Below are 16,038 nucleotides of genomic sequence, written 5' to 3' on the forward strand. Positions count from 1 at the left end.
ACTGCTTGAGAAAGGAATTTTTACCTCCGTTTTATAGAACCAGGACCTGAACCCAAGATGCTCCGTATCTATACTTAACCCCAATCCTCCAAATTATCTCTGCCACCCTGAAGTTCTTCTCTAGTACTTGAAGTTCCATTCAAGTCATTCCACTAATAGAATTCTCCCCTTATGACAATTATTCCTGGAAAGAGCTATACACTGAGCCACACCCACATCAATGCAAATAGAACAAGTTGAAGTGTGAGATCTGTTGCATCCATAACCAGCTCAATTCCTGGAGCACTGTGTGCCCTATGGAAAGTGCTGGAGGGGGTGGGAAGTTCTAGTCTAGCTGCAGAGCTTGACTGAGTGCAGAGAGGTAGGCACCTCTCTTGGTTACATTTCTGCAGGCTTGTCCCTAGTGGGTAATTGCTGGAGTGAAAAGTCGTGAAGCTCATTTGTTAGTGATGCCTTTCATTTGTTGTATAATCTTAGGCATGTTCCAAACAGATCCTGAGCCTCAATCCTGTCTTCTGAGACCTGGGATGAATATGGCCAGTCTTACTTTGCTTTTCTTCACAGAAAGGAGGACAATGGCTACAAACCCTAATCCTCCTTAATGACTTATATAATTTGTGAATTTTATAATTTTTGATTACTTTTCTGTGTGCATGTGCCATGGTATTATAAAATAGCTGTCAACTTTGGTTAGGGTCTGAGGACAGTGCCAACTTTTGGAATATATCAGTACCTCTCAATCTTGGCAGCATGGCTGTTTTGTATGTATTAACACCTTCTGATCTCATATAGTTGTTCATCAAATCTTTATTGTGAAAGACACTACTGCTATGCTGTGACTACACAGTTTTGGCATTTTTATTGATCCTTTTTTTCCTGTCTCAAAGCAGCCTGACAGGTAGAATCAGGAGCCAAGAACTTGGAGTCTGGTTCTTCAGAGCAGATGACAAGAAAAACCAGTTGCTGTCAAGTTGGCTCTGGTGGTGACTCCATGTGTGTCAGAGTACAGCTGTGCTCCATATGGTTCAATGGATGATTTTTCAGAATTAGATTGCCAGGCCTTTCTTCTGAGGAACCTCTGGGTGGACTTGAATCTCCAGCCTTTTGATTAGCAGCCGAGTGCTTGTAGTCCTTGTTTCAGGGAGCTGGCAATTTTTTTTTTTTTAATAATTTTTATTGTGCTTTAAGTGAAAGTTTGCAAATCAAGTCAGTCTCTCACACAAAAACCCATATACACCTTGCTACACACTCCCAAGTACTCTCCCCCTAATGAGACAGCCTGCTCTTACCCTCCACTTTCTCTTTTCGTGTCCATTTCGCCAGCTTCTAACCCCCTCCACCCTCTCATCTCCCCTCCAGGCAGGAGATGCCAACATAGTTTCAAGTGTCCACCTGATCCACGAAGCTCACTCCTCACCAGCATCCCTCTCCAACCCATCGTCCAGTCCAACCCATGTCTGAAGAGTTGGCTTCAGGAATGGTTCCTGTCCTGGGGCAACAGAAGGTCTGGGAGCCATGACCACCAGGGTCCTTCCAGTCTCAGTCAGACCATTAAGTTTGGACTTATGAGAATTTGGGGTCTGCATCCCACTGCTCTCCTGCTCCCTCAGGGGTTCTTTGTTGTGTTCCCTGTTAGGGTAATCATGGGTTGTAGTCGGGTACCATCTAGTTCTTCTGGTCTCAGGATGATGTAGTCTCTGGTTCATGTGGCCCTTTCTTTCTCTTGGGCTCCTAATCGCCTTGTGTCCTTGGTGTTCTTCATTCTCCATTGATCCAGGTGGGTTGAGACCAATTGATGCATCTTAGATGGCTGCTTGCTAGCATTTAAGAACCCAGATGCCACTCTTCAGAGTGGGATGAAGAATGTTTTCTTAATACATTTTATTATGCCAATTGACTTAGATGTCCCCTGAAACCATGGTCCCCAGACCCCTGCCCCTGCTATGCTGGCCTTCAAAGCATTCAGTTTATTCAGGAAACTTCTTTGCTTTTGGCTTAGTCCAATTGTGCTGACCTCCCCTGTATTGTGTGCTGTCTTCCCTTCACCTAAAGTAGCTCTTATCTACTATCTAATTAGTGGATGCCCCTCTCCCACCCTCCCTCTGTCCCCCCTCTTGTACCCACGAAAGAATGTTTTCTTCTCAGTTTAAACTATTTCTCAAGTTCTTATAATAGTGGTCTTATACAATATTTGTCCTTTTGCAACTGACTAATTTCACTCAGCATAATGCCTTCCAGGTTCGTCCACGTTATGAAATGTTTCCCAGATTCCCCACTGTCCTTTATTGATGCATACTATTCTGTTGTGTGAATATACCATAATTTATTTATCCATTCATCCGTTGATGGGCACCTTGGTTGCTTCCATCTTTTTGCTATTGTAAACAGTGCTGCAATAAACATGGGTGTGCATATATCTGTTCGTGTAAAGGCTCTTATTTCTCTAGGATATATTCCAAGGAGTGGGATTGCTGGATCGTATGGTAGGTATATTTCTATCATTTTAAGGAAGCGCCAAATCGATTTCCAAAGTGGTTGTACCATTGGACATTCCCACCAGCAGTGTAGAAGTGTTCCAATCTCTCCACAGCCTCTCCAACATTTATTATTTTGTGTTTTTTGGATTAATGCCAGCCTTGTTGGAGTGAGATGGAATCTCATTGTAGTTTTGATCTGCATTTCTGTAATGGCTAATTATCGTGAACATTTCCTCATATATCTGTTAGCTACCTGAATGTCTTCTTTAGTGAAGTGTCTATTCATATCTTTTGCCCATTTTTCAATTGGGTTGTCTTTTTCCAGTTGAGTTTTTGCAGTATCATGTAGATTTTAGGGATCAGGCGCTGCTCAGAAATGTCTTAGCTAAAAAATTTTTCCCAGTCTGTAGGTAATCTTTTTACTCTTTTGGTGAAGTCTTTGGATGAGCATAGGTGTTTGATTTTTAGGAGCTCCCAGTTATCTAGATTTTCTTCTACTTTCTTTTTAATGTTTTGTATGCTGCATGTATTAGGGCTCCTACTGTTGTCCCTATTTTTTCTTCCATGATCTTTATCGTTTTAGATTTTATGTTTAGGTCTTTGATCCATTTTGAATTCATTTTTGTACATGGAGTAAGGTATGGGTCTTGTTTCATTTTTTTTGCAGATGGATATCCAGTTATGCCAGCACCATTTGTTAAAAAGACTGTCTTTTCCCCATTTCACTGTTTTGGGGCCTTTGTCAAATATCAACTGCTCATATGTGGATGGATTTATGTCTGGATTCTCAATTCTGTTCCGTTGGTCCATGTATCTGTTGTTGTACCAGTACCAGGCTGTTTTGACTACTGTGGCAGTATAACAGGTTCTAAAATCAGGTAAAGAAAGGCCTCCCACTGTTCTTCTTTTTCAGTAATGCCTTATTTATCCGGGGCCTCATCCCCTTCCATATGAAGTTGGTGATTTATTTCTCCATCTCATTAAAGACTGTCATTGGGATTTGGATCAGAATTGGATTAAACATATAGCTCGCTTTTGGTAGAATAGACATTTTTATAATGTTAATTCTTCCTATCCACGAGCAAGGTATGTTCTTCCACTTATGTAAGTCTCTTTTGGTTTCTTGCAGAAGCGTACTGTAGTTTTCTTTGTATAAGTCTTTTACATCTCTGGTAAGATTTATCCCGAAGTATTTTATCTTCTTGGGGGCTACTGTAAATGGCATTGATTTGGTGATTTCCTCTTCGATGTTCTTTTTGTTGGTGTAGAGGAATCCAACTGATTTTTGTATGTTTATCTTGTATCCTCATACTCTGCTGAACTCTTCTATTAGTTTCAGTAGTTTTCTGGAGGATTCCTTAGGGTTTTCTGTGTGTAAGATCGTATCATCTGCAAATAGAGATACTTTGACTTCTTCCTTGCCAATCTGGATGCCCTTTATCTCTTTTTCTAGCCTAATTGTTCTGGCTAGGCCCTCCAGCACAATGTTGAATAAGAGTGGTGATAAAGGGCATCCTTGTCTGGTTCCTGATCTCAATGGGAATGTTTTCAGGCTCTCTCCATTTAGCGTGATGTTGGCTGTTGGCTTTGTGTAAATGCCCTTTATTATGTTGAGGAATTTTCCTTCTATTCCTATTTTGCTGAGAGTTTTTATGATGAATGGGTGTTGAACTTTGTCAAATGCCTTTTTTGCATCAATTGATAAAATCATGTGATTCTTGTCTTTTGTTTTATTTACGTGGTGGATTACATTAATTGTTTTCCTAATGTTGAACCATCCCTGCGTACCTGGTATGAATCCCACTTGGTCATGGCGAATTATTTTTTTGATATGTTGTTGAATTCTATTGGCTAGAATTTTGTTGAGGATTTTTGCATCTAAGTTCATGAGGGATATAGTTCTATAATTTTCTTTCCTTGTGGAGTCTTTACCTGGTTTTGGTATCAAGGATATGGTGGCGTCATAGAATGAGTTTGGTGGTATTCCATCGTTTTCTATGCTCTGAAATACCTTTAGTAGTGGTGGTGTTAATGCTTCTCTGAAAATTTGGTGGAACTCTGCAGTAAAGCCATCTGGACCAGGGCTTTTTTTTGTTGGGAGTTTTTTTGATTACCTTTCCAATCTCTTCTTTTGTTATGGGCCTATTTATTTGTTCTACCTCTGTTTGTGTTAGTTTAGGTAGTTAGTGTGTTTCTAAAAATTCATCCATTTTTTCTAGGTTTTCAAATTTGAGTATAGTTTTTCATAGTAATCTGATACGATTCTTTTAATTTCAGTTGGGTCTCTTGTAATATCACCCATCTCATTTCTTATTTGCTTCATCTCCTGTTTGTCTTTTGTCAGTTTGGCCAATGGTTTATCAATTTTGTTGATTTTTTCAAAAAACCCGCTTTTGGTCTTGTTAATTCTTTGAATTGTTTTCCTGCTTTCCATTTCATTTAGTTCAGCTCTAATTTTTATGATTTGTTTACTTCTGGTGCTGTGGATTTCTTTTGTTGCTCTCTTTCTATTTGTTCAAGTTGTAGGGATAATTCTTTGATTATGACCCTTTCTTCTTTTTGGGCGTGTGCATTTTTTGATATAAATTGGCCTCTGAGCACCACTTTTGCTGTGTCCCAAAGGTTCTGATAGGAAGTGTTTTCATTCTCACTGGATTCTCTGAATTTCTTTATTCCATCCTTAACGTCTTATATAATCCAGGCTTTTTTGAGCAAGGTATTTTTTATTATTATTATTGTTCAGTTTCCAAGTGTTTGATTTCTTTTCCCTGCTTTTCCTGTTATTGATTTCCACTTTTATGGCCTTATGGACAGAGAAGATGCTTTGTAATATTTCAATGTTCTGGATTCTGCTAAGGTTTGCTTTATGACCTAATATGCGGTCTATTCTAGAGAATGTTCCATGTGCACTAGAAAAGAAAGTATACTTGGTTGCTGTTGGGTGGAGTGTTCTGTATATGTCTACGAGGTCAATTTGGTTGATTGTGGCATTTAGATCTTCTGTGTCTTTATTGAGCTTCTTTCTGGATGTCCTGTCCTTCACCAAAAGTGGTGTGTTGAAGTCTCCTACTATTATTGTGGAGCTGTCTATCTCACTTTTCAATGCTGATAGAGTTTGTTTTATGTATCTTGCAGCCCTGTCATTGGGTGCATAAATATTTAATATGGTTATATCTTCTTGGTGTATTGTCCCTTTAATCATTATATAGTGTCCTTCCTTACCCTTTCTGATGGATTTAACTTTAAAGTCTATTTTGTCAGAAATTAATATTGCCACTCCTGCTCTTTTTTGATTGTTGTTTGCTTGATATATTTTTTTCCATCCTTTGAGTTTTAGTTTGTGTCTCTAAGTCTAAGATGTGTCTCTTGTAGGCAGCATATAGACAGATCTTGTTTTTTAATCCATTCTGCCACTCTCTGTCTCTTTATTGGTGCATTTAGTCCATTTGGAGCTGGCAATTTTGTTAAGAAGAAGAGTACACATACTCTTATGAATATAGGGTGAGGCAGCATGAGATAAATGTCAAATGGCACAGAGTGTGAGTTCAAACAGATTGTGCCCACTTCAGCAGGAATAATCTGTCATAGAAGGCTTCACCACCAAGAAGGTGGCAATGAGCAGGTGGCAATGAGCAGGTCGGGGGTGGTGGTAGGAGACCGACCGAAAGGGCTCCCTAGCGCGCAAGCATCGGTACAGCAGGTACAGTGGTACAGTGGCAGGAAGGTACAGTGTGCTCTGGGAATAGTGAGCTGTCTAGCTTGGTGGGTATGGCAGAGTGGACTGGGGCCAGACAGACCTGGGTTGAAATAGTAGCTTATTCACTTGTTAGTTAACTGTGTGACCTCAGACAAGTAACTTCGACATATGGTGTCGTCGTGGGGGCTAAATAAAACCATGTGTGCTAAAACACCTTCCACACCACAAAGGCCCCACTCAGGAGCAATGAGAAACCCAATCTGCCATCCAGGTACTCAAGACAGAAATCAGAACATTATCCTGGCCTCCATGCTTGCCTTCACCAACATTTAGCCAAGTTCTTGCTCTTCTACTTTCTAAACAGCTTTTGAATGTGTCACTTTCTTGCCTCCTGACTACCACTTCCCTGATTCTGGACTCCATCATCTCTCACCTGGATTGCAGCTTCTGCATTAGTCTTCTTGCTTCTGGCCTCCCCTGCTCACCCCCACTCCAATTCATTTTCCACACCGCAGCCAAAGCGGTCTTTCTCATGTGCAGATCTGACCATGTTCTTCTCTCAGGCCCTTCCTGTGGCTTCTGGTGCCCCCAGGGTAAGGTCCAACACTTAGGCCTGGTCTTCAATACCCTCTACTTTCTAACCCCAGGGAGGCCCCAGCTTCATAACCCATCATATCTTACATGCCTGTTTCTTATTTTTAAGCCCTTAGAGGGATCGTTCCCTCAGACTGTTGCTGTTGTTGGGTGCTGTCTAATTGATTCCAACTCATAGCAACCCCATGTGATGGAGTAGAACTACCCCATAGGGTTTTCTTGGCTATAATCTTTACAGGAGCAATTTACCAGGTTTTTTTTTTTTTTTTTTTCTCCCATAGAGCAGCTGGGTGGGTTCAAACAGCCAACCTTTCAGTTAGCAGCGTTTATACCACCAGAGCTCCTTCACCCCCTTGGCTATATTCTGGTTATCCTTACACTTTGGATATTACTTCTTCTAGGAAGCCTTCCCTGATCTCCCAGGACTGGGTTAGGTGTAGTCCTATGGGCTTCCAAAGCGTAGTGCTGACCCTTCCTCTCTTAAGAGAGGAGGTTTTTGTTTCCTCTGCAGACTGCCTATTCCAGAAAGCAGCTATTGGTGCTATTTGTAACTCTTTCAGGACCACCAGGACCCAAAGGTGACCAGGGGGATGAAGGGAAAGAAGGCGAGCCTGGAATACCTGGATTACCTGGACTTCGAGGTAATGGGGATGTCAGGAATGGGACGGGCTGGGAGCCACAGGCATATCCTGCACTAGATTGAGAATGCTATGGAAACAACCTTTGGACTCTGGAACAGATAGATCCATGTTAGGAGGGAAAAGAGGTAGTTCAATCAGCCCTTCTCTGATGTCCTCCTCCAGCCATTTGAGTTTAGCATTGGAGAAATAACTACTGAAAGACAGATTTTCTCCACATCTCAGAAAAAGGCCAAAGGAAACCAATTACCATTCAAAGCAGGAAAGAACAATTAGTCAATTAATTAAGGGTACTCTGCTTTGCAGAGATAACTATGGACTTAGGTCAGGCCTCTTGGGGCCCAGGGCTCTTAGTGAAAGCATTAATTGATTCTGGCTCTCCATGGTGAAATACAGGCTTGTGGCCATAGGACTTGTGGCCTGGAGCCCTGGGGCTCATCAGGCAGCAGGCCATCCATCCCATCTACTGACCTTGCTAACTCTCTCCCTCCTCCTCAGCCCTCACTCCCCTTGCTATACCTCCTTGTGTTTAGGAAAATAATGATTGCAAGGGACCTTATTTTTTGTTTTTTTCTTAAATTGAACTGGGGCCATTTACATCTTCCTTCTACTCACTAGTGACCTCCATCCTCTCCCCCATCCATATGTACTAGTAAGCCGTTTTTATCCAGCATGACAAAGCTTTCACTTCAGGAAACCTGGGCTCAGATTCTGTGTCTAAAACTCTTTGCTGTGTGATCTTGGGCAGGTTATTTAACCTCTCTGGGCCTCAGTTTCCTCATTTGTAACACAGATGAAATAATATTGACCTCAAAGTTTGTTGTGAAGATTAAATGAGATAATTTTTGAAAAACATCCAAAACAATGGTTGGCATATAGAAAATCCTCAAAAATTGTTTGCTGAATCTAAATCTTCGGCATAGCTAGAGGTGAAGGGACAGCTCCCAAATAGGGTTGGCACCACAACTACCACTCACAACAGAGTTGGACCTTTCAGGGGCAGGGGCTTGAGTCTAACTGGATAAAAGGTGCTGATGGTGAAGGTTTGAGCTGACCTTTTTGACACTGCATCTTTAACTTAACTGGGAGAAGAATCAGGAAGCCGAAGTTATGAGAGATGACTCTAAGGTCTTTTCCTGTTTGAGTCTGTGGTTCCGCCATTTGTCTTTTTTCTCCCTAGGTCTGCCAGGGGAGAGAGGGACCCCAGGACTGCCCGGCCCAAAGGGTGATGATGGGATGCTGGGAGCCACAGGACCGATGGGCATGCGTGGGTTCAAAGGTAACAATGAATCTCCGTGTACCCACAGCCTTGCTCATGGGTACCCTGGGAAATAGCCTAGACATTGAAACAGGTCGGTGAGGTTCTAATGCTGGCTCTTCCACTGACCAGCTGAATGCCCTCGGGAAAGTCAGTTCACCTCTTTAAGCATCAGTTTCTTCTAAAAACTAGAAATCTTCGTAATATTTAACATAGCTCACAGGGGGCAGTGTTGTTGTTGTAGTTAGGTTCCAATCCCTCCACTTGATTCCGACTCACTGAATAGAACTGCCCCGTAGGGTTTTCTTGGCTGGAGTCTTTACACGAGCAGATCACCAGGTCTTTCTTCCCATGGAGCTGCTGGGGGTTGGGGGGAAGGGGCAGTGTTTGTTAGCTGTTTGCACCAGTGCTCCTTGTCATAAGGATTAAAAGAGGCATAAAAAAAAAAAAAAAAAAAAAACCAAATTTGTTGCCATCAAGTCAATTCCAACTCATAGTGACCTATAGGACGGAGTAGAACTGCCCCATAGGGTTTCCAGGGAGTGCCTGGTGGATTCGAACTGCTGACCTTTTGGTTAGCAGCTGTAGCTCTTAACCACTACACCACCAGGGTTTCCAAATGAGGCATATATACGTGGAAATGCTTCTAAGGCACTGCATAAATACAAGGAAGCGTCACTATTGATTGCACTCTAGGATTGTAACCAGGGAAAGCCAGGAGAGTGGGCTTTCACGGAAAACACTGGTGGCACGTCTCCAGGCTGGTAGACCCAGTACAGCCCACCTTCTGTCCACTACTGCTCCAGTCTTAACATTCTATAATATTTTTTTTTCTCCCAGATACATTGAACTTCAGTTCTCAAGTTTACATTGCCAACAGTGTTTCTTCTGATTTTTTTCTTCCTGATGATATGTAACTTCCTTAACTTTAACCTCCTTTTTCATTTTTGTTGTTGTTGTTAGGTGCCATCAAGTCAGTTCCGACTCATAGCCACCCTATAGGATAGAGTAGAACTCCCCCATAGGGTTTCCAAGGAGCAGCTGGGGGATTTGAACTGCCAACCTTTTGGTTAGCAGCCATAGTTCTTAGCCATATGCCACCAGGGCTCCTTTTCATTTTGGGGAGAACCTAATTTATAGACCCTTTCTTTTCATGTTCCTTTCAAGTGTCCAGACCTCCTAACATCATTTCAGATAAGCTTCCCTATATTTACATACTGCTGTCTGAAGTGGCCCATGTCTAGGATGGTGTCTCCATCTTGGCTCTCTAAGACATTTTATTCTACTTTCTACTTGGTAATTGATTAAACAGGCTCAGGTTTTCCCTTCTTTCATGGTGCGCTTTTTTAAAAAATTGATTTTAAAACAGATTGTAAAAGCAGTAAATTCTTGTTGAAAGAAAATAGTACCAAAGTGTGTAAAGTGAAAAATGAGAGTTCCCTCCCCTTCTTTCCCTTAACGCTTAGTCCTTGGATTAACAACCATAAACACTTTGGAATCTATCCTGCCAGACCTTTTTCTGAGCACATACATACATGCTTATATATTTGTCTTTGTTTTTTTTAAACTCAGATTACACTAGGCATCCTGCCCTGTAACTTGCGGACTTGCTCTTTTCACTGGACAATATGCAATTTGCAGTTATCTTTCTGGAAGTACTTGGTATAGAATTCCCTGGTCATTTTAATGCCCACTGGGTGGTATCAGAACCTTCTCCTTCTTTGTACAACAAGAAACGAGCCAGGAAAAGTGCTCTGTTCTTTTAACCATCTCCTGAGAAGGAAATTCCACAATTCTCTGGGACAATCTTCCTTGTCTTTTATAACCTCCAGCACTGGGAGATCTGCCTGACATATAACCTATCTTACTCTGTATATAATTGAAGCCTTTTTTCCCCGCCTCACGGTGCTTCGATGTGGACTTCTAAAACCTTGATTATTTAATAGGAAGATCTTTGCTTTTTCCTTCTTGCTGAGTACCACATGTTCTTTTAGTCTCTGCTGGTAGGTGTTGCCCTTCAGTGCTTTAATAAAGAGGAAAATTAAACTTTGGTGGCGGGGGAGGGGGGGGCCTCAAGGTGACCAGAACCTGCAACAGAATTGGTGATGTTTTTATCTTCCCTGCCACACCATGCCCTCCAGGAACTGCTGGCTCTAGGCTGAGAGTATCTCTTGGCTTAGGTCAACAGGTCTCTTGCAGATAACATTTATTCACAAATAGACTTTGTTTCCATCCCTAATGCCAGTTTTCCTCCTCTGTTTCAGGTGACCGAGGCCCAAAAGGAGAGAAAGGAGAGAGAGGAGACAGAGCGGGGGATGCCAGTAAGGAAATTCTCTTGGTGGCCCTGGGCACTGTGTCAGCACATGTGTAGCTGTTACCCAAGCAGCCCACAAGATTAGGGGTCTGGAAACTGGACGGGCCATGGGCAGGGGCAGATTACTCCATAAGCAAGGTAAACACAGGCTTACTTGTGCTTACTTGCCAATCTGTAGTGAACAATTTCACATGGTTTTCACATCTTTGATGTGAAACATGTGAGACTCTCCACTATAGCTTAATAAGTAAGCACAAGTAAGGCCATGCTTACCTTGCTTACTGGGTAATCTGTCCCTGTCAGGGATTGTAAATTTAAAAAGAGGCTTTGATTCTGTAGGAAGGTGCTGTGGGGGTGGGAGAGAAACAGATGCCAGCCATACCTAGAAGCAGAATCTTTGATGAGGTGAAAAATGTGAAATTGTTCACTATAGATTAGTAAATAAGCACAAGTAAGCCTGTGCTTACCTTGCTTATTGGGTACTCAGTTCCTGGCCATGGACCAGGGCTCAAGTGTCATAGGAGCCTCCCTATCTACCTCAAGGCTCTGCTGCTCTGGGGCACAGACTGTTCCCACAGGTGGTGTAAGCCTAGACGTTGTGTGGGTAGATCTGGCAGCAGCCAACCTGGGCTCCCCACTGGCTGCCTCACTAGCTAGCTGTGTAATCTCTGTGCCTAGTATTGGTAATCTATGAAATGAAGATTTCCCAAGATATCAGACTCCAGCTACGACATTTATGCTCACCTCCTATGCCTCTGCCCTTCCTTTCCCTAGAGCAGTGTTTAGAAGGATCAAATAAGAAAAACGTATGTGACAGCGCTTCATGAACCCTAAAGCGATGGAAATACAGGAGGAGAACCAATGGCAGTACCTTGGCTTACCCTGGACTCCCCATGCCCAACTCCAAAGGGTCATTGTGATGATTAAATGCTTAATCCATGTAAAGCACTTATTGCAGTCCCTGGGCACCTAGTTAGTATTCAATAAGTGTTGTTACTATTCCACATAATACCCAATTCAGATATAAAATCATTGGAGATGCTTGCTAAAATTCAGTTACTTGACTTATTAAAATGCATTATTTCCATGGGTACTTTCATGGAGAAAAGTGCAGAGACAAGGGAGAATCAAGAAGTCTGCAGTTAGAGATTGTACCACTCTGCTTTCCTCCTTTGCTACTCAAGCAGGGAGGCTGGAGATCTCATTATCTGGCAGACAACCAAGTGTAAGAATTAAGTCTTTCTGACAAGAGTTCTTTCTAGAATGCTTATGAGGGAAGCCAGATTATCTAGTTATACCACTCTAGAGTCCCACCCCCCCCAAAGGGCAATGTGTAAAATCTTGGAGAGATTTCCAGAGAAGGATGAATTGATATTCCTAGCCAACTTTCAAAAAAAGACCAACATGTAGTATTTGTTGGGCACTGAAATGCTGCAGTTGTGTGTGGGCATAAACAGATTATCCTCGCCTGGGACATCTGGGCTCCACTCTTGGTTCTACAGAGACCCAGCCTGGGGAAAGAGGGCCTGCGTTCTAGGTCTGCTGTAGAAACTCAAGGACAAATACCACTGCAGATTCATAAGTGGAACCCAGATTGGTCATTTCCCTAAGGGTGATCCTCCTTGATTTCAGCAGATCCTTAAAATGATAACTTTCCTCCCAGTTAGTGCAGGACCAAGGTGGGGTAGGGTGAGCAGCAGGTGGAGTGGGGCCCAGGGGGATAGTAAGGGCCAAAGGAGATGAGAAACCAGGCCTTTTCCTTTCCCCACAGCCCAGACCAACTGAAGGGCCTGCTGTCCCCCTTTTTGCTGGCTTCTGCCCTGAACCAGCTGACCTCCCTCCTGAAAATGACCCTTTCCCAAGATATTAGACTACAGCTATGACACTTACATTCACCTCCTATGCCTCTGCCCTTCCTTTCCCTAGGGCAGTGTTTAGAAGGATTAAATAATAAAAATGTATGTGACAGCGCTTCATGAACCCTAAAGCAATAGAAATACAGGAGGAGAACCAATGGCAGTACCTTGGCTTACCTTGGACTCCCCAGGCCCAACTCACCTTCGATGTTATAATCCACAAAGCAATTATGTTCTTCACAGTTTTTCTAGCATTATCTAGAGTCCCTTTCAAGAGCAGCCAAGGGCTTAACTGGGAGTACCCCAGTCACATGAGGAGATCTGGTGGACCCTGCTGGGAGCCAAAAAGAAAGAATTGTGAAGGAAAATGGAGGGGAGTCTGGGTATTATTTATGACTTCTGTGACAGATCTACATCACGTCTGTAGTGGGCTAGATGCTAAAGTTTGTCTTAGCAGCACTGCTTTTCCTTGCTCTGTTTGTTGATGGTTTCTGACAGAATGCTGCCAAGGTAGCTAAGAAGAATCATGACATTTAGCTCTGTGAAATAAATAAATCCTGATGGGGGTGAGAAGGAAGGGAGGAACTGTGGAAAGATGACCTTTGAAAAGAGGTCAGAAATACTGCCCACATACCAGAGGGGTCCTTCTTAGGAAATCTTTGGCAGCTGCTCTTGAGAGCAGGAGGTCCAAGAGTAGCAGAACCTGCGGAAAGGTGGTGGTTGTTGGTGAGAGTTATCATGAATGCGAAGGATACTTCTGTGGCTATTTACCCTGCTCCTTGAGCTGGCTGGCTGGGCTCTGCCCTTGGATTGAGGTCTGAGGCTGGGGCAGGGGGAGAGGCAGGCAGTGTGGAGAGGGGGAACCAGAGACATAATAATGTGGGTCTCCCCCAGGGATGGGGTGGGGAACAGTGGGGGAAGGGCATCTAATCCACTTGGCCCTGGAGCCTATTGACTGCACACCAAGAGACTGACGTCAGCTCTGAATGGCTGTTCCCTGGGGACTGAAGGTTCTTTCCTGCCCAGAAGATGTTACACCCTCACTGCAGCCCAGAGCTCAGACCACAGCTCTTGCACTAAAGCACTAAGCTTTTCCTTCCTGTCCCCTGACAAGACCCAAAAAGTGGTCTCTGTGTGATGGAACTGGAAAGTGAGCTGGCTCAGCAAAGACAGCTCTGTCAACAGGGCTTTATGAAACTTGAGGGGAACATGGGATAGATACAGGAGTTGCAGAATAACAACACTGGAAGGTCATCCATCCATCTCCTTGTCTTCGGAGGTCCAGTGAGGAGAATAGACTTTCTCAAGTTATTAGGCAATGACAGAGCTGGAACTAAAAACTCAGGCCTCTGACTTCCCTAATTGTGGAGCAAGAGCTTAGGTTCCTGGTCTTGGACAGTAGGCTTGGGCTGCTTCTCCAGGGTGCCTTAAAACCAGAGCTTCACATCTGTTTGTTGGGTTCAAACCCCTGCTGAGAGTTTGCATTTCCATCCCAGATATACTGAATCAGAATCTATCCAGGTGATTCTTATGTGTAATAAATTTTGAGAACCACTGATTTACTAGTGGTTCTCAGAATTTGTTCCTAACCAGCATCATGAGCATAGCCTGGGAACTTGTTAAAAATGCACATTCTCAGCAGGGGTTTGACCAAGCCCTGCTTAAAACTCTTGGTGATTTTCCCACTGGTATCTCCTGAAACTGACTTAAGGGCCTCAGGCTGAAGAGGCAGTGTTGAAGTGATTCAGTGCTGGGGTCTGTGCCTGTCCCAAGACCAGGGTTGCCTTCCCACGGTCTCCACCCCATCACCTGCCTCTGATCAAGCCAAAACCAAGCTGTACTCAGACTCCTGTTATGTTTCCAAGGATCTTCAGTCCCAGAGGCATTAACTATATTCCTGAGACTGAGGCTGTGAAGACGGAGCCAAGGATCATCTTTCAGAAAAGTGTGGAAATTCTGATGAACACTGAGTGCCCACTTCTGGGGGTTTCTTAGTCATTCCCCAGGGCAAGGGCAGCCCCGGCATAGGATTTAATGGATGGGAAGAAGGATTTCTCAACACCAGAGCTCTATCCTCCTCTAAAACTGAATACTGTGGAGGAGGAGCTGTTAACCAGGCTGGTTTCTGGTAACCCAGTTTTTGCCTGAGGCTATGGTCTCCACCCCATAGGAGTCACTGGGTGGCACAAACAGTTAAGCACTTGATGAATAGCCAAAAGATTGGCAGTTCGAACCCACCCAGAGGCACCTTGGAAGACAAGCCTGGTGATCTGCTTCTGAAAGGTCACAGCCTTGAAAACTCCTTGGAGTGCACTCTATGGAGTTCTGCTCTGCACACATGGGGTCATCATGAGTAGGAATCGACTTGAGGGCAACTAATATGGAACAATTCCTAAATGTACCTTTAGCAGCAAAAACCTAACGTTCCAGCAGGTGGAGATGTTACTACGTTAAAGAGATAAGTGAGAAAAGCAGACACCCCTCACTTCAGAATAAGAAGTTGGGGGCTTTACTTTGAAGAGTATATTACACAGAAGACTTCTAGTGAGCCATATTTTGAGTCAGGATTAAAATATTTTTCAGAACAAAATCTCACAGTTGTTTACCCATGTTTTGACCTGGAGTCACAGAATTTTACAGTTGGATGGAGTTTTAGGTCAACTCCTCTCACACCCCACCCACCCCGTCAGTTCACTGAAGATGAACCAAGGGCACCTGACTTAGGTCAGTGGCCAAACTGGGTCTAGAATCCAGATCTCCAGCATGCAGTGTAATCTCAAAATAAAATTGTCGGAGGAGATGGTGGTTAGACAGTTCTTCCCATAGCTGCTGAGATGTTTCTCTCTCTGTTTTAGAATAAGGGATGTAAAGCTAGTCTTTTGGAGTCAGTGACTTTTGAGTCACGCCTGTGCCTAGAGTTGGTTGTACTAGGTATACCAGGAAATCTTTTTGGGTTAATGTTGTTGTTAGGTGCCGTCGAGTCGGTTCCGACTTATAAGCGACCCTATGCACAACAGAACAAAACACTGCCCGGTCCTGCGTCATCCTTAAGATCTTCGTTATGCTTGAGCTCATTGTTGCAGCCACTGTGTCAATCCACCTCACTGAGGGTCTTCCTCTTTTCCGCTGACCCTGTACTCTGCCAAGCATGATGTCCTTCTCCAGGGACTGATCCCTCCTGACAACATGTCCAAAGTATGTAAG

At 43.4% G+C, this 16,038-nt stretch overlaps 1 protein-coding gene across 2 annotated transcripts in view; it reads left to right on the forward strand.

Moving 5' to 3' along the window:
* Window positions 1-16,038, forward strand: part of SCARA5 (scavenger receptor class A member 5) — a 179,698-nt gene that overhangs the window by 122,496 nt on the left and 41,164 nt on the right. For both annotated transcript variants that reach the window (XM_049865700.1, XM_049865701.1), the window contains exons 5-7: window positions 7,329-7,409; window positions 8,587-8,685; window positions 10,929-10,985. In XM_049865700.1, coding sequence (XP_049721657.1) covers window positions 7,329-7,409; window positions 8,587-8,685; window positions 10,929-10,985 — 237 coding nt within the window. The remainder of the gene's footprint in view (window positions 1-7,328; window positions 7,410-8,586; window positions 8,686-10,928; window positions 10,986-16,038) is intronic.

This window comes from Elephas maximus, chromosome 22, assembly GCF_024166365.1.
Source record: "Elephas maximus indicus isolate mEleMax1 chromosome 22, mEleMax1 primary haplotype, whole genome shotgun sequence".
NCBI classification, from domain to species: Eukaryota; Metazoa; Chordata; class Mammalia; order Proboscidea; family Elephantidae; genus Elephas; species Elephas maximus.